Source organism: Rattus norvegicus, chromosome 14 (assembly GCF_021556685.1).
Source record: "Rattus norvegicus strain SHRSP/BbbUtx chromosome 14, alternate assembly SHRSP_T2T, whole genome shotgun sequence".
NCBI classification, from domain to species: domain Eukaryota; kingdom Metazoa; phylum Chordata; class Mammalia; order Rodentia; family Muridae; genus Rattus; species Rattus norvegicus.
In genome coordinates, this window is record NC_141547.1 from 35,830,238 (window position 1) to 35,851,621 (window position 21,384).

At 47.1% G+C, this 21,384-nt stretch overlaps 2 protein-coding genes across 14 annotated transcripts in view; both read left to right on the forward strand.

The window, feature by feature from the left end:
* Window positions 1-1,436, forward strand: part of Tec (tec protein tyrosine kinase) — a 108,877-nt gene extending 107,441 nt beyond the window's left edge. For 10 of the 11 annotated variants that reach the window (XR_015636833.1, XR_015636832.1, XR_015636831.1 and 7 more), the window contains one exon: window positions 774-1,436. Coding sequence is in view for 8 of the 11 variants with exons in the window: in XM_087584445.1 (XP_087440571.1) it covers window positions 774-857 (84 nt within the window). In the remaining 3 variants the exon portion in view is untranslated. The remainder of the gene's footprint in view (window positions 1-773) is intronic. The other variant, NM_053432.1, reaches the window with a different exon arrangement.
* Window positions 1,437-3,688: 2,252 nt separating this feature from the next.
* The window catches only part of Txk (TXK tyrosine kinase), a 56,423-nt gene continuing 38,727 nt past the window's right edge, over window positions 3,689-21,384 (forward strand). Inside the window, exons 1-4 of one of the 3 annotated variants that reach the window (XM_087582993.1) lie at window positions 3,689-3,862; window positions 18,434-18,608; window positions 19,541-19,643; window positions 20,321-20,466. In XM_087582993.1, coding sequence (XP_087439119.1) covers window positions 18,538-18,608; window positions 19,541-19,643; window positions 20,321-20,466 — 320 coding nt within the window. In that variant the 5' untranslated portion in view covers window positions 3,689-3,862; window positions 18,434-18,537. 3 annotated transcript variants of the gene reach the window in all.

Sequence of the window (21,384 nt, forward strand, 5' to 3'; positions counted from 1 at the left end):
GGGCCTTGAGAATAAGCTTCTCTCCTTTCTGTTCAGTAACTGTGGGGTTGAAAGGTTCACTTTCTAGAGAAGGGTTCTTCTTTAAACTCATTGCCTCTAGGTATCTTACTTAATCTCTGAAAATTAGAAACATTGAAATGTCATCTCCATAGAAGACAGTAAACCCCAGAGAGATACATATATTTTGTATCCAGTTCTTTCAATGTCATTTTTAGAGTAACCCTTTGAGGCTTAGATACTTGTACTGTGACCATAAGGCTCTCACGAGGGTGATACTTGCCCAGGGGCCAGTTACTTACAGAGCTTCAGAGACCCATCCTGCACCAAAGCCGTCACTTGCTATGACACCACCCACCAGCCGATTGGGGTGCACAGAGGCTGATTGGGCAGGAAGTGGTAGCAGGGACAGCAGCAGGAATGATTGAGTGGAGGATTTGGTTACAAACATGGATGGAGCTTAGTCTGAATTGTAGGAAATGAGGTTAGCTGACAAGGGGAAGGGGGTGGGATGGGTCACATAGTGTCCTCAAAATGAGTCAGACTTGATTTCTCAGGCACTATAGAACTCTAGTAATCCCAAACAGGGACACAACATCGAGGGCTCAAAAAGGAACCCAGCAGCCGTGGGGTTGATTAGGGCAAAGAGAGGTCATCCTGTGTTTCTCTACTCCCTTGAGCCTTTACCTCTGAGTGTTCTGCAGGATCTGAGCAGTGAGAATTTCCTGGGGAATGGATTATGAAACTGACAGCTTCTCTTTAACTTTTAACTGTAGAGACCAGAGGGAAGGCCTTCGTTTGAAGACTTGCTACGTACGATAGATGAACTAGTCGAATGCGAAGAAACTTTTGGAAGATAAACGGCGGCCCCAGTTTCCAAGGCAAGAGGAAGAAACGGCGTGCCATTGGAACGAGACTCCCTTGGTGCTTGGGAATAGAGACTGCTCTGCTCACAGTGTGGAAGCTGGAAAGCGTCCGCTCCTGATCCAGCCTCAGCTACGTGGCTGCTTTGCAGGATGCACAGATGGTCTCTTAGAGCTGGGGACTTGAAGCACTCATTTTGCTCATCCCTTCAAGAGTTTGAGCACCAGCCATGCACCAGGCACTGTGCCCAGGCCTCGGGAGATGAGCATGGGTCTGTGCTAGCTGGCGCTAGTAGAAAGCCAGGGTGTTCGAGATGAGAAGGAGCCATGCCCCAACATTCTTCTGTGCCCTTTGGCTTCTAATAAAATGGGCCTGGGGTGTTGTCTACCGCCGAGTTCTAGGTAAAGCAGGAACCCACCTCGACAAGTAGTAATCCTTTGTTTTGAAAACATCTCTTTCCAAACCTGTTCTTAGTAGTACGTTTAAAAATTTGTATACTGTATATATTGTAAATGCATATAATATATAAAGTTATATATTTATAAGTAACATGAGTTTATCTCTTTAGCTGAAAATTTGGTTGTTGTTGTTTTTGTTTTTGAGACAGTGTCTCACTGCGTAGACCATCCTGTCTTCGAACCTGCGGAGATCTGCCTTTAATCGGAACTTTTAGGATTAGAGAATGTCTAGTCCTAAATCTGACAGCTGCCAGTTCTATCTCACCGAGGGGTCAATATGGCTTTCTGAAGAGAAGACCGCCTGGGTCCTTCAGTTGTTAGACATTTGACTCACGAGTAGACTTGTACAAATAGAAATATTCGCCCCTCTTGAGCCACAGCATGGCCTATGATGAACTATCTGACCCTGACCACTGTGGTCAGAGCTGATTAGAATTAGGTGGGGATTTTCATGACAGAATTAATTACCTCAAAAATCCTAAGACTGTTTCTGGGACACTGTGGATGCTCCTGTTGAGATGCTGGGCTCTGGACCAAGGTGTTAGAACCAAGTGGTATTTAACACAATTAGGTCCCCAGAATGGCTTCCCTGTGGGAGTCCAGGATGTTGCCAAGGGAACTGTGGAGAAAGTGTTTCAGGCTGCCATGTGTTTTTCAAGAAGCCTGGTTGGACTTGGGTCCCTGGATTAGTGAAAGTCTCCATTCCAACTTTGCCCCAGACCCTGATGTCCCGTTTCTCTGAGGGGGTTTCTCGCTCACAGTTTCCTTTTCCTAACGAGCTTCAGCAGAAGCTAACACAGTTTCTGTCAGTAGAAACCATTCCCTATCCAACACACTGTGCTTGGTGTTGGAGAGCCCCCAGGCTGAGGAAGCACAGGACTGTTCCTTCGCAGGTCAGTGGTCCCCGTGTTCTCTCCCGTGCTGGAGCATGTGGTGAGCACACAGGCAGGCGCTGGCTTCCCTCTGACTTCTTTGGTCAAGAGTCGGTGCCGCCATATTGAAGGCTGTGCTGAGGGCTAAGCTCATTCCTTCTATAATGGATAACAGTGAAATATTCTTGTCAGGATGTGCTTATTCCTTCCAACTCCCCACACCACAGAACCAGATACACCTTTTAGTGGACCCATGTCTCCAAGGAGCTGCTGATATGCAAGCATACTTTACAATTAGTGTCGTGCCCCACCCATGTTCTCCTTTTATCTGGATGAGCTGTGAGAGGAACCAGGGGGTGCTGAGGAAAGTTAAAAGAAGGTAGAGTTCCTGTGTGAAAAGTCTGAAATACTCTTTCTTACCACATGTATGTCTCAGGGGGGCAGGGTGCATGTGTGCAGATGGAGGCTACAGTTGATGCTATGTCTTCTTTCCACCTTGTGTGGGGAGGTAGCCTCTCTCACTGAACTCAGAGCTGGCTAATTTGGCCGGTCTAGCTAGCCTCTATGCCCTCATGATCTCTTGTCTCCATCTCCCAAGCATTTGGTTTACTGGTGGGATACCACGCCCACCTGTCAGTTATATGAGCTTTCTGGCTCTGAACTTGGATCCTTATACTTCTGTGTTAAACACTTTGCCCACTGAACCATCTCCTTAGCCTATACAAATACCTTCTATGGGAAAACAAAACAAATGATTCATGGCAGAACTTGGGAACTATTTTCTCTGTCTGTCTCTGTCTCTCTGTCTCTGTCTCTCTGTCCCTGTCTCCCTGTCTGTCTGTCTGTATCTGTCTCTCCATATCTCTTTCTCTCTCTCTTTCTCTCTCTCTCTCTCTCGTTCTCTCTCTCTCTCGTTCTCTCTCTCTCTCATTCTCTCTCTCTCGTTCTCTCGTTCTCTCTCTCTCTCTCTCTCTCTCTCTCTCTCTCTCTCTCTCTCTCTCTGTCAGAGTCTCTCTGTGTATCTCTGGCTGTCCTGGAACTCTCTATGTAGACCAGGCAAGCCTTGAACTCTGAAAAATTCATCTGCCCCTGCCTCCCAGAGTGCTGGGATTGAAGGCTTTTTGCCACCACGCCCAGCATCAGTCACTCTTTAAACAGATTGTCCCCTAAATCAGACCCATGGGGGTCAGTCCTGAGTCAGAGGACCAAACATCCTAGTTTGGATATTCTCAATCCCAGAATCCAGTTTTCTTGTACCACTCTGAGCCCTTGGGCAAATGAAATGTCTTCTTGTCTGTTCCTTAATTCCAGCATCTGCATAGGGAAGACAATTTTACTTGATCATTATTAAGGTCCCTTTTACCAAAATTCTGTGTTTTCTTCAGAGTGTTTTCTAGACACACCCACAGATGTAGGTTTGAGGAAGTGCCTAACACCTCAGATCTGGATACAGAGCTCGGAAGTTTCTTATATAGGCCAGTGGGTTGTCATTCACACACTCTTGAGGTTTTCAGAACAGGAAATTAGGTGGGGTAAACTTTGCCTGTGAGAAACGTCACAGGCCAACTATGCTTTCAGTTGAAAGATGTGTTACTGTGAATGGAACACAGCTGAAGAACCAAGGCTTCTGTGTGTGCCCAGCCAACAGGGTAGCCATGATCCTGTCCTCTTGTGAGTAAGATGGGCCTTGCCCTTTAATGTCACGGCTTGTTTATGGGTATGTTGCCTACTTTGAACCCTAGGAGTGGGTTTTGCAAAAACAAGGAATGTGTGAAATCTCAAAGATAATTTCTTCAGATGTAGTGACAGGATTTTGTGGCTTATTTAAATAGCCACCGTCTCCTGATAAAATTATGTATTTGAGAACTGAGAACACAAATAACAAACAATATTAAAAAAATCATGTATTTGCATGTGTGGAAATGCAGGTAGTGTGGTGTGACGGATCTGTCTCCAGAATGATGAAGAGCTCAGAGGTGAGGGTCAGGAGATCAGAACTTCTGGTTAGCCTCAGCTTTGCCAGGTTCCCTTTGGTACCTTGGTTGGATGAACAAGTCTACAGAGTGAGTGCTCCCTTTCTGCCTCCTCCTCCCACAGCGATCATAAATAAACAATGGGCAGAGCTGGGCAAGCACGTCAACTTAATTTAAGAGTTGCTTTGAAAGACTTGCACAATTTTTAGAAGCACTCCACGGTTAACTTTAAGACTCAAGAGAGGCTTATTATGTAGATGGGTTTAGAAATGTAAGAAGAAAAAAAAAGACGATCTCTGATTTTGATTCTAGATGCCCTTAGAATCAAACATCAGTAGAACTCAGTCATTCCAGATTAGGCCAGAATTCTGACTTATTTTTAGCTGGCATTAGGAAAAACTGACTGAGTTTTACATATCTCTTTAAGCCATAGCACTTTGTTAGGACCCCACAAACATTGGTAGGATTTATGAAAAAATAAACAAATGCTATTTTAATGGTGCCTTCCTTCCTGAATCTGATTTACAGTTTTGATTCGCTAAGACCAAAACAAAATGAACAATAACAAAAAAGGCTTCTCGTTATCAGAAACAGGCCAAGCTACGCAAGAAGAAAAAAATACAAAGAATTGCCACACGTCCCCACCTCCCCAAAGGTAGAGCAACACTGAGCAGTCACAGAATATAGACCTTTAAAGGCGTTGGTTGTTTCTCGTGATATCAGAACTAGGGGTCAGCCATTCGTTACAACAGGAAAGGCTCAGTTATGTGCAAAGCAGGTCGGCGCAGAGGCTGTCTGTCTAGGGATGGAGTGGGAGACTAGTTATCTGTGGGGTCTTAGATTTCCCCTTGGCCTAGAGGGAGATGGTTTTAATGCAGTGTCCCTCTGCCATCCAGTGTATGACAGATGGCAAGAATCACCTGTTTCCTTCTGACATGAGCCATACCTAAGCGTTGCTCCATTTTCTTCTGGGTGAAATAACGAGTCTTTGCCATTGCAGGGCACCACCAAGCACCCTCCAGGGTGTTTGAAACTTGAGGGTGCTTATTTGTACGCGCGAGTCATTGACCAAGCTCATTGAATGTTCACGGGGTTGCCATGGCAACCTGGAGTCATAGGCTGCTGGAAGGGGAACAGGGGGTATTTGCGTAGGGTGGGATTTTGATCGGAAAGGAATGATGGCGGCCTCTGAACAGGATCCAAGGACACTTCTCCACTGAGTTTACGTTTGTGACGTGTGGTGGGAATTGCCAGTGTATTTAGCAGCTAAGTTACCATGAGAGCAGCGGCAGCTCAGACAGTTACTTAGATGCCAAGATCCCAGAGCAGCAGCTGAGGAGTGGAATCTTTTCCCGCCCACTCTTCCCAGATGCTTTTAGTCTACTGTTTGCGCCGTTTTATTGTTCTGAATTTATAAAGTAGAAAGAAAAACCATATAAAATGTTCCATAAGTATATTATTTATATAAATTATTATACCTAATATTAAGTTCCAGTTTGCCTGATGCATGCCTGGGGTCCTTTCTAAATGCAGGTTTCTGGGTTCATTATCATTATTAGATCTGAGGGTACAGTAAGGACCTTGGATCATACTGCATTTCCAGGGCCTCTCCATTCCCAGAACACTCACCCACCAACCCTTCAAAGCTAACAACCCATTATTACTGAAACTTAAGCAAGGATAAGCAGGGAAGCTGGGGTAGGCATCCTCTAGGCTGGCCTCTGGTGTAAGCATCCTCTAGGCTGGCCTCTGGTGTAAGCATCCTCTAGGCTGGCCTCTGGTGCTAACTACTTCTAGGTAGCCATGCTCATGAGTAATCAATCTCTCATCTTAGGAATCGATTTAGCTCTTCACTTCTCTCAGATAGAATATGTAAAGACAATGGGAAGTCACCTCTGAGACTTAGTGCAAAAAAAGATGCCACTCTTGTCTTGGCCACTCCTGTCTTGGCCGTCTCAGGCCCCTCTGTAACTTGGATCATCAGCTGCCCTGGAAATCCAGAGTCCACGAACCAAGTGCCTGCCAATGGCTGTGGTGTGAGCTTGGGTGTGGTTTTCTAGCTCCAGGCCGACATGGTTTGACTGTGGCCTTAGAGACAGTGAGCTCTGCTGAACTCTTAGAGAACTTGAAAGGGGACTCTGGCCAGCCTGAGCATGGCAAACGCGGCTTTGGCAGGCCTTGCTCTTCTTTCCCACTCCTCTGCCTTGCCTTGCTAAACCATTAGTTAGGTGACATCCTAAATAGACCCCCAAGGTCTATTCCTTTATTTGACCACTTCCTCACCCTGAGGCTGACTACCAAAGTCCAGCTATGAAAGTGTTGAAGTCCAGCAATCAAAAACCCACTTTGGCTCACCTAATTAACATGTCCAATTGAAATCAAACACCTCATTCTAACACGGGGGTTTTCCCCCTTTACCTTTATAAATGGCCATCTTCCTCTAGGCCGCATGTCTCCTCTCTGTCCAGAGGCAGTCCTTTCTCCCCTCCCTTGTTCCCTTCCCCTTCTCCCTCATCCTCTGTCCGCTCTTTGTCTCTGTTTGCTGTTCTTTGTCCTTCTGGGGCAAATCTCCTTTGTGTTGAGAACTTGCTCCTAGGGGCCTCTAGCCCAGACTGGTCCACAGAAACAAAGCAATCATAAAAGTGATTGGCTGCAGGCAGATTTGTTCCCAGGAATAGAAAATGTCTGTGGTAGGGTTGAGGAGATGACTCCGTACTTAAGAGCACCAGCTGTTCTTCCAAAGGACCCTGGTTCAAATCCCAGCACCCCCTGGCAGTTCACGACTGTCTGAAACTCCAGTTCCAGGGAAATCTGACACCCTCATTCAGACATACATGCATGCAAAACACCGATGCACATAAATACAAATAAATAATTTTTTTTTAAAAAAAGAAAGTGTTTGTAGTGGCAAGGGCAGGGATGTTACAGATCCAAGGCAAATGTTTGTTTCTATCACTGTTGTCTCTGCTGGAGTCAGTGCTCTTTCTCACCCACAGACACAACACATCTGTTTCCTTTTGCCTTGGAATAATGTCATGTTTCCCCTGTAACTCACCTGTATAAAAATGACAGTTGTAGGGGTTGGGGATTTAGCTCAGTGGTAGAGCGCTTGCCTAGCAAGTGCAAGGCCCTGGGTTCGGTCCCCAGCTCCGAAAAAAAGAAAAAAAAAGGCAGTTGTAGCCAGTTTGTACCCACCTCTGTGAGGCTTCCCTCCTTCTTGTGTGCCCATTTGCAGATCCCCTAGCTCCTGTGAGGAGCCCCCACCCCCACGCCCCGTGGCTAGTCTCATCCACCATCCCTGCCCCCAGGCAGGTAGCTCAGCTGTGCTTCAGGACCCATGGGCTCTCTGGTTCGTTCTGGCGTTTCTTTACTTCTCAAGCTGACTGGAAATTGGGTGAGATCGGCGAGCCTGTGACCTGTGAGCCCACAGACAATGCAGTTCTAGGAAACAGGACCTTGAGGTGTGGGGCAGAATAGAGATTGTGCCTAAGATGACTGCAGAGCCCAGCTCGCAGGCACTCATGGGAAGGAATCAGCATTTTTGCAAACGCAGCTGGGCACACCAGGTAGGGAGAGGTGAGGAGACCTCATGTTTAAGGTCAGTCTGGACGGCCCTATATGTTCCAGGCCAGCTTGGCCTTCACCAAACTATCTCAGAACAACCACCAAGGGCAGGGGATGGAGCTCAGCGATAAGAGAGAACTCCTGAAGCACTTGCTTCTAGGAATTTACTTGAGGGGTAGAGAGGGGGACCTGACTACAGCTGGGGGACACATATGCTATCCACTTTGGGAGACACACAGCCTTCCCTCACCCTTTGTTCCCAGGAATATCTCCCCATGCTCTCTACAGATTCAGACTCCCAGGCTTCTAGAGTCTTCCTTGCACTCCTTTTCCAACAACCCTGAACCTGGGACACAGGACAGGCCAAGAGTCATTCTTATCTACCCAACTGTATCCATTCCCAGACCCGTTTCTTCTTTTCTCCTACTGTGGAATTCCCCAATGTAACTATTCAACAAAATTTCATGGTCTAATATGAAACAAAAGAAAACAAAGTGGTTTGGGGCCTATTACAGACTTACTCCCTTCTTGGCCAACATTTTTAGAAAAAAATAGTACTCAAGTGACCATCATTTCTTAGAAAGTTATCAAATATGGTGGCGTAAACCTGGGCCCAGCATTTGGGAGGCAAAGGTTGGGGGGTCTGAAGTTCAAGACCATCCTGGTCTACTTAGGGAGATGGACTCAATAAATGAGTAATCAATCAAACAAACAAACAAACAAAAGCTATGTAGCTGTACCCACAAGATAATTACCACACAGGTGTAAAGGGCACAAGGACTAAAGAATAACTTTTTAAAGTGGGATAAACATTCACATGAAAACCGCAACCTATTGCCTTTCCTTCTTTCTCGATGCTGACTTTCCACTGGTGTGTGCTATTGGTTTGATGTCAGCAAACTAGAGCAAAGCTACCAGAATTGAGCCTCCCCAAACTCCCTGCCAACTCCTTTAAAATGTGCCTGTCCCAAACAGCCATAAAGCTTGCATCTAGTGATGGGATCCTTTGGCAGAGAGAGAAAAGTTTGGCTTTTCTCCTGGTGACATGAGAAGGTGGGGAGAGGCAATACCTAGTTTATAGTGAATTTAGAGTATCCAGTCTGGTATGCCCCTTTAGTCCCTTCACCGAGGAGGCAGTAGTGTGAGTTCAGACCTAACCTGGTGAGTTCTAGGACAGACAGAGCTATGTGAAAAGACACTGTCTCAGAAAAGATCCATTCTGCCCATCCGAGGCCACAGGTTCGTGAGTCTTTCTTTCCCCCAGCTTTCTGGAGTGGATTCACCTAAAAGTATTCACAGCTTTTATCTCAGGGTGGTTCCTGAAAATGGGTGATTTTTTAAGCCTGTTTTTAAGGGAAAAAAATCACCAGCCACCTGCCAGTTACTATGAAGCCCGCATTCAATAGGAATGGATCTCCTCAGAGGCACCGATCCAGAAGGAGCTCAACACGGCCTACGCCAGCAGCTAAATTGAGATATTGCTGGTAAACCTCAGAAACTTGAGGACACGGTGATTACTTCCCAGCTTGCTTGATCAATGGTTTTTCATCACTATGGTTTTGTCTCCTCAGAGGTGATCATAAGTACTGCTTTGGGAAATCATGCTTCCTCCTCCACCCCACCCCACCCCACCCTACCTTCTCCAAGGTTCCTCAATGAATGCTTATTCACAATCAAATCCCTGTTGTGGTCACTGTGAGCCTCCTGGGAGGAAGAAATCCCCCTGGGCACACACCCCAGATAAAAGGAGGAGGGGTCATAGGTAACAAATAGTCCAGGTACCACCTAGCAATGTCCCAGTGTGGAAAGATGACAGAGGTCATGTCTGGATGTGATGCCCTTTTTACCAGTGGCATGGCATTAAGGATCTTTGCTGGGGAATGAGAAGCAGACAGAAAGAACAGTGCAGACATAAGCCAGGGAGAGAGAGCTGGGTTCCTACAAAACTCTTCAGTTCTAAGTGCCCTTCCCACAGAACCTTCCAGCAAGTAAAGGGTCATTGCTCACTCCTAAGGCATTTTGTGTCTCTGGACAAGACTCTAACTAATGCACATGAGTTCTTGTATGTAAAGGTTCTGGTCTATTACTCTGAAGATCTAACACAGTCATAAGCCAACCAGCCAACCTCTGCCTATTCACAGACCCACCCCTTCTGCCACCACTGGTGTTCACAAACAGCTGGCCACCTCGTGTGCCCTTGCTCCCCATGAGTTCCCAAAATGCTAGACATATTTATTTATTTATTTATTTATTTATTTATTTATTTATTTGTTCTTTTTTTTCGGAGCTGGGGACCGAACCCAGGGCCTTGCGCTTCCTAGGTAAGCGCTCTACCACTGAGCTAAATCCCCAGTGGGATTTTCTACAAGGGCAAGAGCTTTCTCTCTGCAGGTTCATTGTCAAAGAACACCGACTGACTTCTGTCAAGAATGTCTGTGGAAGGGAGCTTACCAGTTCACTCACTCTCCTGGAAGACCTAGGTCCCATAAGCAGGAAGTGCCCTCAAATCTAATGATCGCTGGCATCTGCATTGGGGAGAACTTTGGTCGAGTGTGTTAACATTTAATAAATATGTCTATGGGGGTTGGGGATTTAGCTCAGTGGTACAGCGTTTGCCTAGCAAGCGCAAGGCCCTAGGTTCGGTCCCCAGCTCCGAAAAAAAAAAAAAAAAAGATTTTTAGGGGCTGGGGATTTAGCTCAGTGGTAGAGCGCTTACCTAGGAAGCGCAAGGCCCTGGGTTCGGTCCCCAGCTCCGATAAAAAAGAACCAAATAAATAAATAAATAAATAAATATGTCTAGCATTTTGGGAACTCATGGGGAGCAAGGGCACACGAGGTGGCCAGCTGTTTGTGAACACCAGTGGTGGCAGAAGGGGTGGGTCTGTGAATAGGCAGAGGTTGGCTGGTTGGCTTATGACTGTGTTAGATCTTCAGAATAATAGACCAGAACCTTTACATAATTAAAGCAACAGCAAGGCAGGCTGTGCTTTCATGTAAAGGCAATGCCTTTGCTATGAAGTTGAAAAGCCTTCCTCCCAAATTCCAGGCTGCAGAAGGGAACAAAGCTAATGCTGGGGGGAGTACTGTTGGGTTTTCAGGCCACTATACTGGGGTTGTGCATCCATGAATTGGGGCTCAGTGAACTAGGGACCGTCCTCTTCTACTTTCAGATAGTGCTGCCTGCAGGCTGACAATGAGCTTTCTCTTATTTCAGTCAGGGGCTGGGTATGGCTTAAACAAGAGGCGCTGTAGAGGCTGAAGGCTCCATTGGCTTCCTCAGCCCTCTCCCTCTGCCTGTGTTTAGAGGAGACCACATCTGTTTGGTGTTCACCTTAAGTGTGTCTGGTGAGAACATAGTCAACAGAAGTTGATGGGTGCTAGGGAACTGGTGGGGAAAACTGATAAAGTGACTTCTGTTAGCAGGTGCTGCCCCCCAGCTGTCAATCACATTTCATCTTATTGTTACGCTCCTGGACTCCGAGGAAGCTCTCTGGGCTTCAATTCTGGCTCAGATGCCCTGCAACTGGACAAAGCACTGAACCACTCATTAATCTATTTGTAATGTTGAGACCGGTCCAGTTATCCCCCCATATGTTCACTACTTTTGCTTTGCTGTGACCAAAGTTTGCTGATACAGGCAACTTAAGGGAGCAAGAGTTCATCTTGGCTCACAGTTTCAAAGGGCTCACTCAGTGCCCATGTGCTTGGACAGAAGATCTTGGTAGCAGGAGCTGTAGAGGAGAAACACTGTTGATATCATGGCCAACAGGAAGTGGAGGGAAGGAGGAATGATGACAGCTGGCTGACTCTCCCCCTTTTGTCCCTTTCTTCTATCTGGGTCCTTAGCCTATGGGATAGTACCATCTGTATTCAGCATAGGTCTTAAGTCTTTAGTTAATCCTCTCTAGAAAGATCAGGGACACACCTAAAGGTGGACCTCACCAGTCTCCACCGTGTTCTAAACCTCATGAAGTTGACAATGAAGATCAACCATCACATCATAAAGTAATAGAACCTATTTCAGTGTGAGAGTGCTGACGTCAGTTAGCCCAGGCTAGTACATGGTGTAGTGTGATAGCTCTGGGTACATGGCGCCAAGTGTGTGATAAGGGTTGGTAGAAGTTGGGAATAGGATTCCTAGAAAATATTTTGTTTTTAATTTTTGTTTATTACTCCCAAATGAAGCTTTTATAGTCAAGGACAGTGCTTTTTTCTATAAGAAAATGGGGCCGTGTCTTCTTTGACACCCATATGCTAATCCTAATAGAACTGATATAACTGAATTTTTAATAATTCCATTTAGCATTTCTGGATTCAATGCTTGATGCTGGGTTATAACCCACTACCACCAGACCAGCCTTGATGCGTAATTTTGGATAAGCTTTTCTCAGTTCCTGTTTTTTTTTTGTAGATCTGGGATGGAATGGAAGGCTTGTGGCCCCCAACGTAAATGTTAGTTAAAGTTCCCAAAGGTCTCCCTCAGCCTTGCTGTCCCACATGATCCCCTAGTCAAAGGTCATGGTCAGCACATGGTGCTGCACACATGGTCTGTGCTTGAGCTCCTGAATCACAGGGTTACTGCCAAGGCACAATACAGTGGCAAGAAGACCCACCGTGTCCTCTTCAGCAGTTATTTACTGAGCTCTGGCTACATGCCAGGTACTGATCTGGATGCTACGGTGGGTGGGGGGGCTTGATATAGGATCAAGTCCCTCAGAACAGAAGGACACATGAACGCTTAGAACACAATGGCTTTCAATTTAAGATAATCGTTTACCCCCCAGGGGACATTTTATAGTGTGTGAAGTTGTTTTGGTTTTCACAGCTGGAGGGTGATGGTGGTGTGGCTGTCAAAGGGGAGGATGTGTTGTTGCTACACACATCTTGTATGCACTAGCGGTGCTAAGTAGGGTACACAGGAAAGACCCCCCCCACAATAAAGGATGGGGCGGGGTGGGCAATGGCGATAATGGAGAGGTTGAGGTTTCTGAGAGAGCTGAAGCCCTGTGTACAGTGGGACCTAACTAGGTAGCATGGGCCAGAACAGTCAATGTGTGCTTGAGGAAGCCACAAAACAAAGGGAGTAGATTGCAGTGGGAGTTCTTTTCAGAAGTGTTCAAAGTCCGAGAAGAGAGAAAGTTGGAGATGGGGATGCGGTGGGAACTGGTGGACAACAGAATCCAACCGAGGAGCTTCTGACAATGAGGGGCCGACCGTATTATACTGAAGACAAAGAGCTGTTGGCCGAGGCTGCTCCAGGGACTACAGAATGGCTGGAAGAGACCACTCGGAGCAAAGACCCTAGAGTCAGGCACAAACATCCAGGTACAAATTTAGCTCCGGGTCCTGGATCTCTGGGCAGCACCTCTCTGACTCTCGTGGGGAGTAACCTCCCTACGACTCACATTTCAAATCTGGAAAAGTACTTGAAAAGTACTTGCTGTTCCACAGGGTCACAGTAAGAGCGCATGAATGAATGCTCGTGCGTGTGGGCATGCGCGAATGGCGTGCGTGCGTGCGTGCGTGCGTGCGTGCGTGCATGTGTGAGTGTGAGATTTGCTGACCCAGCGCTGGTGATGAGATGGAAAACAAGAGCTGCCCAGGTGGAGCCGACTGACGGCCGACTAGATATCCATGATGGGTCTCACTGAGATCCGTGGGTTTCGGTGGCGGTCTGACGAACATGAGAAGTTAAGAAGGAGAAATGCGCTAGGTTTCTTATTGAGCGTAATGGAGGAGATGAAAAGCTCCGATCACACAAGCAAAGAGGGTGGATGAATTAGACAAAGAAAGCCCGCTCATATCAATCACTAAAAATCATATGTATGTAGAAAGTCCTAGAACATCAGCCTCCCTAATGATACTTTTGTTTGATTTTTGTTTTTTTTTTTAATTTATAGATTTAAAATTTAAACATTTTTTTGGTAAACATAAGGCAAACATATAAACTATGTAATTATTCTTAGCTCTGATTATATTAAATATTATAGGTTATATTAAAATTTGATGTCACAAGTGGCTCTAGCACACCTGGCTACACCATCTTGTAAGTTTCTAGGCTGAGTGAAGTTGCTTGTGCTTTGATACGGTGAACTGTGCCTTTCTGCTGTCTGCTTACGACCCACTACTGCAAGGAAGAAAGGTCTCAGGCCTGGGCTTCCCTTACTACAAAGGCTTTCATAATCCAATCCTCTGTGTCCTCGAGCCTCATTGTTTTCTATGGTATTCCATTACTCTGGTCCCAAATACAGCTTGCAAACCCCGATAAAATAGTCTGAGGGAACTTATGATTTGGTGCTCCCTCAAACATATTTACTCATCCACTTACCCAAAAAATATTTATCACATATATTATTTCTGAAGAACTGTTCTAGTCTCTTAGGAAATAACTATAAGCCAGATGGACAAAAATCTCTCTTCCCTTTCTAAAGGGAAGGCAGGAAGAAAATACTCAAATAAATGAAGGATGAATGAATGAATGAATGAATGAATGAATAGTATGTTAAAAGTAGAGAAACGCATGAAAGGAAAGAAAGAAGAAAGAACAGAACAGGAGGTCTTCCAGGCAAGCATGTAGCTGTCTGTAATAGTCAATGTTCCCACTGACAAGGTGAGATTTGAGCAAAGACTTGGAGGGACTGCAGGGCCTTGGTGCTTGCTGGGGACAAAAGGATGGCAGATTCTGGAAGGTTTCATAGGCTACTGTGAGAAATTTGGCTACAATTCTCAGTGAAATGGGAGCCACTGAGGAGTTAGCAACATGATCTGACAGGTTTAAAAAGAAGTTACATTGGTCACTGTGTTGAGAATAAGTGAAGTGGGTTAGGGTCAAAATAGGAAGAAGCCAGAGGAGGTAACAGTGGTTTGACCATAGTAGTAACAGACGTGCTGGAGGAAGGCTCTGTGTGTGTGTGTGTGTGTGTGTGTGTGTGTGTGTGTGTGTGTGTGTGTATGTGTGTGTGTGTATGTGGTGTGTGTGTGCATGTGTACACATACATATTCACATTCTCACACTCACACACACTAACACTCACACTTGCTGTTGACAAGGTGGAGAAGGGTGGAGAGAGAAAGTCGGGAAATAGAGAAAAGCTAAGTAAGACTTCCTAGTTCCTCTCAACGTCCAGTTGAGATGGCTGCTCGACATCCAAGTGAGGAATTGGAGAGTTCGTCTGGTGTGTTCGGCTAGAGCTCATTAGAAATGGTCTGGACGTGTACATCCGTGTGTCCTGAGCTGATCAATAGTTCGTTAAGCTACAGAAGGAAATGAGAAGAATCAAAGGAGGGAATGAGACAAGGAAAAGACGAGATCAAGTTTGGAGGCCAGTTAAGAGGCCAGGGAGGTGGATGAGGAAACTGAGAGCAAGCCTAGGCGTGCAGTGTCAGATGCTGCGCAGGGCAAGCTTGGGACTCGAGAGGGTGGCTTGGGACTGACCGCTGGACTTCATGGTGTGTGGGTCACTAATGACCCTCAGAAAAAGAGGAAGTAGAAGAAGAACAACCAGGGGCAGCAAGTGTAGGCTATTTGTCCCTGGATTTGACCATTAGAGGAGTAAAACTGTCAGAGAAAATAAGATTACGGAGCCATCTGCCGTGTTCTATTAACAGTGGTTGAATGGACAGCGTATTCATACTGATAGAAATGGTCTAATGAGAAGAGGAAAAAAGCCCCTGGAGCACGCAGCTACTGGAGCACTAGTCCCTGGAGCACTAGTCCCTGGAGCACTAACCCCTGGAGCACTAATCCCTGGAGCACTAGCCGCTGGAGCACTAGCCGCTGGAGCACTAGTCCCTGGAGCACTAGCCGCTGGAGCACTAGCCGCTGGAGCACTAACCCCTGGAGCACTAGCCCCTGGAGCACTAGCCCCTGGAGCACTAACCCCTGGAGCACTAGCCCCTGGAGCACTAGCCCCTGGAGCACTAGCCGCTGGAGCACTAGCCGCTGGAGCACTAGCCCCTGGAGCACTAGCCCCTGGAGCACTAACCCCTAGAGCACTAGTCCCTGGAGCACTAGCCCCTGGAGCACTAGTCCCTGGAGCACTAGTCCCTGGAGCACTAGCCCCTGGAGCACTAGTCCCTGGAGCACTAGTCCCTGGAGCATTAGCCCCTGGAGCACTAGTCCCTGGAGCACTAACCCCTGGAGCACTAGTCCCTGGAGCACTAACCCCTGGAGCACTAGCCCCTGGAGCACACAGCTACCGGAGCACTAGCCCCTGGAGCACTAGCCCCTGGAGCACTAGTCCCTGGAGCATTAGCCCCTGGAGCATTAGCCCCTGGAGCACTAACCCCTGGAGCACTAGTCCCTGGAGCACTAGCCCCTGGAGCACTAGCCCCTGGAGCACTAACCCCCTGGAGCACTAGCCCCTGGAGCACTAGCCTCTGGAGCACTAGCCGCTGGAGCACTAACCCCTGGAGCACTAGTCCCTGGAGCACTAGCCCCTGGAGCACTAGTCCCTGGAGCACTAACCCCTGGAGCATTAGCCCCTGGAGCACTAGTCCCTGGAGTACTAGCCCCTGGAGCACTAGCCGCTGGAGCACTAGCCCCTGGAGCACTAGCCCCTGGAGCACTAGCCCCTGGAGCACTAGCCCCTGGAGCAGTCTACCAGCTCCAACATCGTATATGAGGGTCCCAATATTGACACTGGAGAGGGCCTTTGCAAACAAACCTGGCCCAAAGGGGTTTGGTGTTGACATCAGCTGCTCTAATGACGGCAATGGTTTTATCCTCTGCCCTGGTTACTCAGCTCCATGCAAGAAGCAGCAAGGTGAGCTTGGAGACTGAAGCTGTGATGGGGATCAGCCCGTGCCCGTCACTGGAAAGAGTGAGGGCCCTAGCACAGTACTGTCTTGGTTTCTTGAGAAAAACCGAGAACGCTGGCAGCAGCTAAGGCAAGAGAAGGCTAGATTTTAAAATAAATAAATAAATTTCTATCTTTCAATTTTTAATTCATTTTAATTCATGAATCTTGGCACTGTGTCTGCATGTATACGTTCCCTGTGTTGGCAGAAGTTTCACATTTGAATACTCCGTGAGCTTAGGCGTGGCACATCTGTATTCCATCTTCCGTATTTCTTTGGCATCTGAGTCTGAGTGTGCATGCATGTGTGCTCACACACGAACACATACAAATAAACACCTATGCACACAAATAAAAGTAAAACAAATCTTTTTTTAAAAAAGTTTTTTTCCTGCCTTCTTTCTTTTCTTCCTTTTTTTCTTTTTTCACAAGTAAGGTCTTGCTGTGGCCTGAAATTTGTTATGTAGATCAGGTTGTCCCCAAATTCAGGGATCCTCTTGTCTCTGCTCCTGAGTACAGCAGTTAAAGGTGTGAGCCAACCCCCCCATCTCCCACCCCACCCCCTCAGCAAAAACAGCCCTTCCATGATGGGGGGAACACAGCTTTTCCTATGGGGGTCCTGCCTGGTGTCGTGGCTACTATCACAGTGATGCCAGACGGCAGATTCAAAGTCAGAACTAAGATTTATTTGGTCATGGATAAGCATTATCAGGGATAATCCTGTTCATTGGGGAAATGGCTTGATCTACTTCTCAAAATGTCACTGGTGGTGACCTGGGACAGAGTGCAACATCACAGAATGCGGTCCACACAGAGCTTTTGGAAAACCCCAGGGATTTGGGGTTACTTCCGGACTTGGGCTGCTGATCACCTGTTATTTGAGAAGGGACTGACAGCTGAGAGCAAGGACTGGATTCCATAGGGTTTTCTTTACAGAGTCCAGCGTTTTACAGAATAGATTTCAAAGGACATTTAGTCAAAAGACAAAGCCCATGTCATGTTCTTCATCTGTGATTTCTACTCTTCTCCTCACTGGGGCAGCAGTGAGGGGGGCAAGACCTTCAGTTGGCCAGGCACTAGTCCTGGAGCACTATCCCCTGGAGAACTATCCCCTGGAGCACTATCCCCTGGAGCACTGTCCCCTGGAGCACTAGTCCCTGGAGCACTAACCCCTGGAGCACTAGCCCCTGGAGCACTAGTCCCTGGAGCACTAACCCCTGGAGCACTAGTCCCTGGAGCACTAACCCCTGGAGCACTAGCCCCTGGAGCACTAGTCCCTGGAGCACTAATCCCTGGAGCACTAATCCCTGGAGCACTAGTCCCTGGAGCACTAGCCCCTGGAGCACTAACCCCTGGAGCACTAGTCCCTGGAGCACTAGTCCCTGGAGCACTAACCCCTGGAGCACTAGTTCCTGGAGCACTAACCCCTGGAGCACTAACCCCTGGAGCACTAGCCCCTGGAGCACTAACCCCTGGAGCACTAGTTCCTGGAGCACTAACCCCTGAAGCACTAACCCCTGGAGCACTAGTCCCTGGAGCACTAGTCCCTGGAGCACTAGTCCCTGGAGCACTAGCCCCTGGAGCAGTTTGTCAGTTAGAAGTTCAGAGCTCACTTTCTAAAAACAAGCAAACAAACAAACAAAATCAACCCAAAATGTAATGGACCTAATTTAAAATTCCTGCTAAGACATTTCCTTGGAGAACACTGTTTCTGGAAACCCATTCTTCTATACAGATAGCCAACACTAGCCATGACAAAGCAGATAAGACTACACTGGCCACTCACAGACAAAGGAAATGCAGAAACTGGGCCAGAGAGAGGAGCCTGAGACGGGAAACCACAGTGGTCACCGTGCCAGCACTTCTTTGTGCTGCTTTGCTGACAGTTTTTTTGTCTTCTCCTGAAGATGGTGGTGATGTTCCCAAGCCTCTGACCATGTGTTGTTCCCTGTTCTCGTCGGGAGCATAGCCAGAGTCGTCCACACAGTGTCATGGCCTCCCGACTGCGACAATGATCTCCTTTTCAGACAGCACCTTCCAGTCTATCCTCTGTTGCTGCTGTTGCTGCTCAGTGCAGGGGAGGTGAGTCGGCTTTGAGGGCAATTTCTTGGAAATGGGCAAACTCGGTTTCCTGGCTCTTAAGTCTCCTGTCTGTGTCTGTTGCTTTGTATGGGAAGCTCTTTCCCACCTGGTCTCCGGTGAGTGGCTCATCTTCTTAAAGACATCAATCAAATTGCAGGGGTGCTCTGTTCCTTGATCCCCCCAGCCCCCCGCCTGCATACAGTTTAATTCTTCTGTGTGTTCCCACAGAATGCTGCGGCTTGGTTCTTCCCTTGAAACTTGTCTTATATGTCTGTGTTCCAGTCAGTTTTTTTTTCCCGCTTAAGCACAAGAATCTCGTCTTAGTTATATAAGACTCACTCTGACAGAGTCTTCCCCTTTGGTATGTGACTGTGTAAGAATTCAATCAAGGCATCATGTCAGTGGCCATTTGATAAGCTCCGGCGTTTTCCTTCATAACCCTCGACTTTATAGGCGAGAATACCCGAGGCTTAGAGAGGTCGCTTTCTTTGTCTGAGGCTATAGTATGACATGGTGGAGCCGGGGTTCACCATGCTCTTAATCGCTCACCTGTGCCTGTATGGCAACAGGTGACTCGGAGGAAAGGGGGAAGCACTTTGCACTCTGCCTGACTCAGAGTAAGTGTTTGTCGGATTGACTATAATTTTAAGACCCTCACGAGTACCAGACGCTGGGCATAGGACATAGTCTTGTAACTTTATTTCAAAGCCACTCTGAATTCACTTAGCCTCTCTGACCTCTGTCTGGATACAGAAAACAAAATCCTCAGAGTTCCAGTTCAGAATCTTTGAAGGAGCTAGAAGTAAGAAGATTTCATTTTTTTTTTTTTTAGAAGAAAAGGTACCCAGATTGTTTTATCTCTGAAAGAATCTAAAGGATTTAGGAACCCGCTTTTTATTAATGATTGTGACGCGATTGTTTTTCAATGGCAGACGAGTGACAACACGGATCAGCCTAAGCAGAGAGGAAGAACTCTCAGAAAAGCATTCCCAGCGTCAGAGGCAGTGGTTCTCCAAACTGATGGGCAAAAGTCAAGTGAGTGCCATTGTCACAGGGACCCCCCCAAAACTAGAATCATGATTGGTACACAGTAAGTACTCGATAAATGTTCTAGAAGAAAGTGAGGGAGGAAATCCAGTTAAGCTAGCCTACTCCACTAAACTTAAACACAAGAGTCTGAAACAAGACAGTGATCAGAAGGAAACGCACTGTGGCTCCTGCCTCTGTGGCCTCTGAGTTCAGGGTTAACTTCCAGCAGAGTGCTGGGAGAGAGTCAGTAGCTTGGGCACAGGGAAGGGAAGGGAAAGGGGTGGGAGGTAAGGTGCTCCTTTTCTCAAAAGTGAAGAATCACTGCCAAGTGAAACTGTTTCAGAGTAAGGGATCTTTTCAGAAGCACCATGAAAAAGTTCAAGGTTATCCTGTGGAGAGGATTTGTGATTTCAAAAAGTCACAAAATGACAAGGATGTTCCTGGCTCCCCAGGGTGGTGTTGAGGTCAGGCGTCTGCAGCACTTGTCCTGACCTCTGCCTTGCGGAGCCGGGCATTAGGGCGAGGTGGAGACAAATGTGCCTGTCCTGTTCTTTATGGGGGTTTTGTTTTGTTTTTATTTTGGGTACAAATGACTGAAACAATAAGAAACCTCTTGGTTTTTACAGTCCAGCAGAGGTGGGGTGCAACCCTCAAAGCGTAGGCCACTGCCTCCCCTCCCGCAGGAGTTTACAGAAGAGAGAATCCGGGTCAAGGCTCTTTATGACTTCCTGCCTCGGGAGCCCTGTAATTTGGCACTGAAGAGAGCAGAGGAATATCTGATATTGGAGAGGTGTGACCCTCACTGGTGGAGGGCCAGAGACCGCCTCGGGTAAGCTAATGCATTAGTCCTTTTCAAATGTTTCCTCGTCCCAAACTCTGAAGACTTCCGAACATAAAGGCCCTGCGTAGTGTCTGGTTGGCTCCATGTTTGCAGCAATTCCCTCCGCACAGAACAGAGCAGTCTCCACATCCCTATTTGTAGAGACGCTCAGGCAGACGCTCCAAACCAGATACTCTGCCATCACTTCCCTGTGCTTCCCTGTGTGTCCTGGGGTCACACACCTGAGCTTTTACTTGTAGAATAGGAATGATAAAGACTGGGGAGGTGGCTCAGTCCATAAAGCAATTGCTTCACCAAGGTGGGGACTGGAGCACACATAAAAGCTCCTGTAACCCCAGTCCTACAGAGAGGACAAGAAAGGGACCCCTGGAGCTAGTGGTTAGGCTAGCCTAGTAGACCTGAGGAACTCAGAGATCCCTGAGAGATTCTGCTTCAGCATCTGAGGTGGGGATCTATCAAGGATGACTTCCAATAATCAGTTGATACCACAGTGACCAAGCTAAAAGTAGAAAGTGCCAAGGTATTGGGTCCATTATTTTTAATTTTTAATATATATATATATATATGTATATGTATTAGTTTGGCCTCTCCTCCATTACAAGTGACACTGTAAAGTAACCTTGAACATGGTCCTTGGACTCAAGTAAGACTCTTCCTATAATGTAGGGCTGAACTGGGAAAGTCTTAATTTCCTGCAATGGGCATCCTACCCGAAATATGGAAGCTGTAGGTTCCTGTCAGCAGGGAGGGCAGGGTTTCTCTTTTCTTACTCTTTTACCTCCCTTTGAAATGACCAGAAGACCACTAAGACGTATTCTTGACAAGTTGGAAGTGAGTTGCAGAACAAGGCTTGAACTGTGAGAACTTTTATGTAAGTTAAATCCAATAAAACAACTCCACGTATTT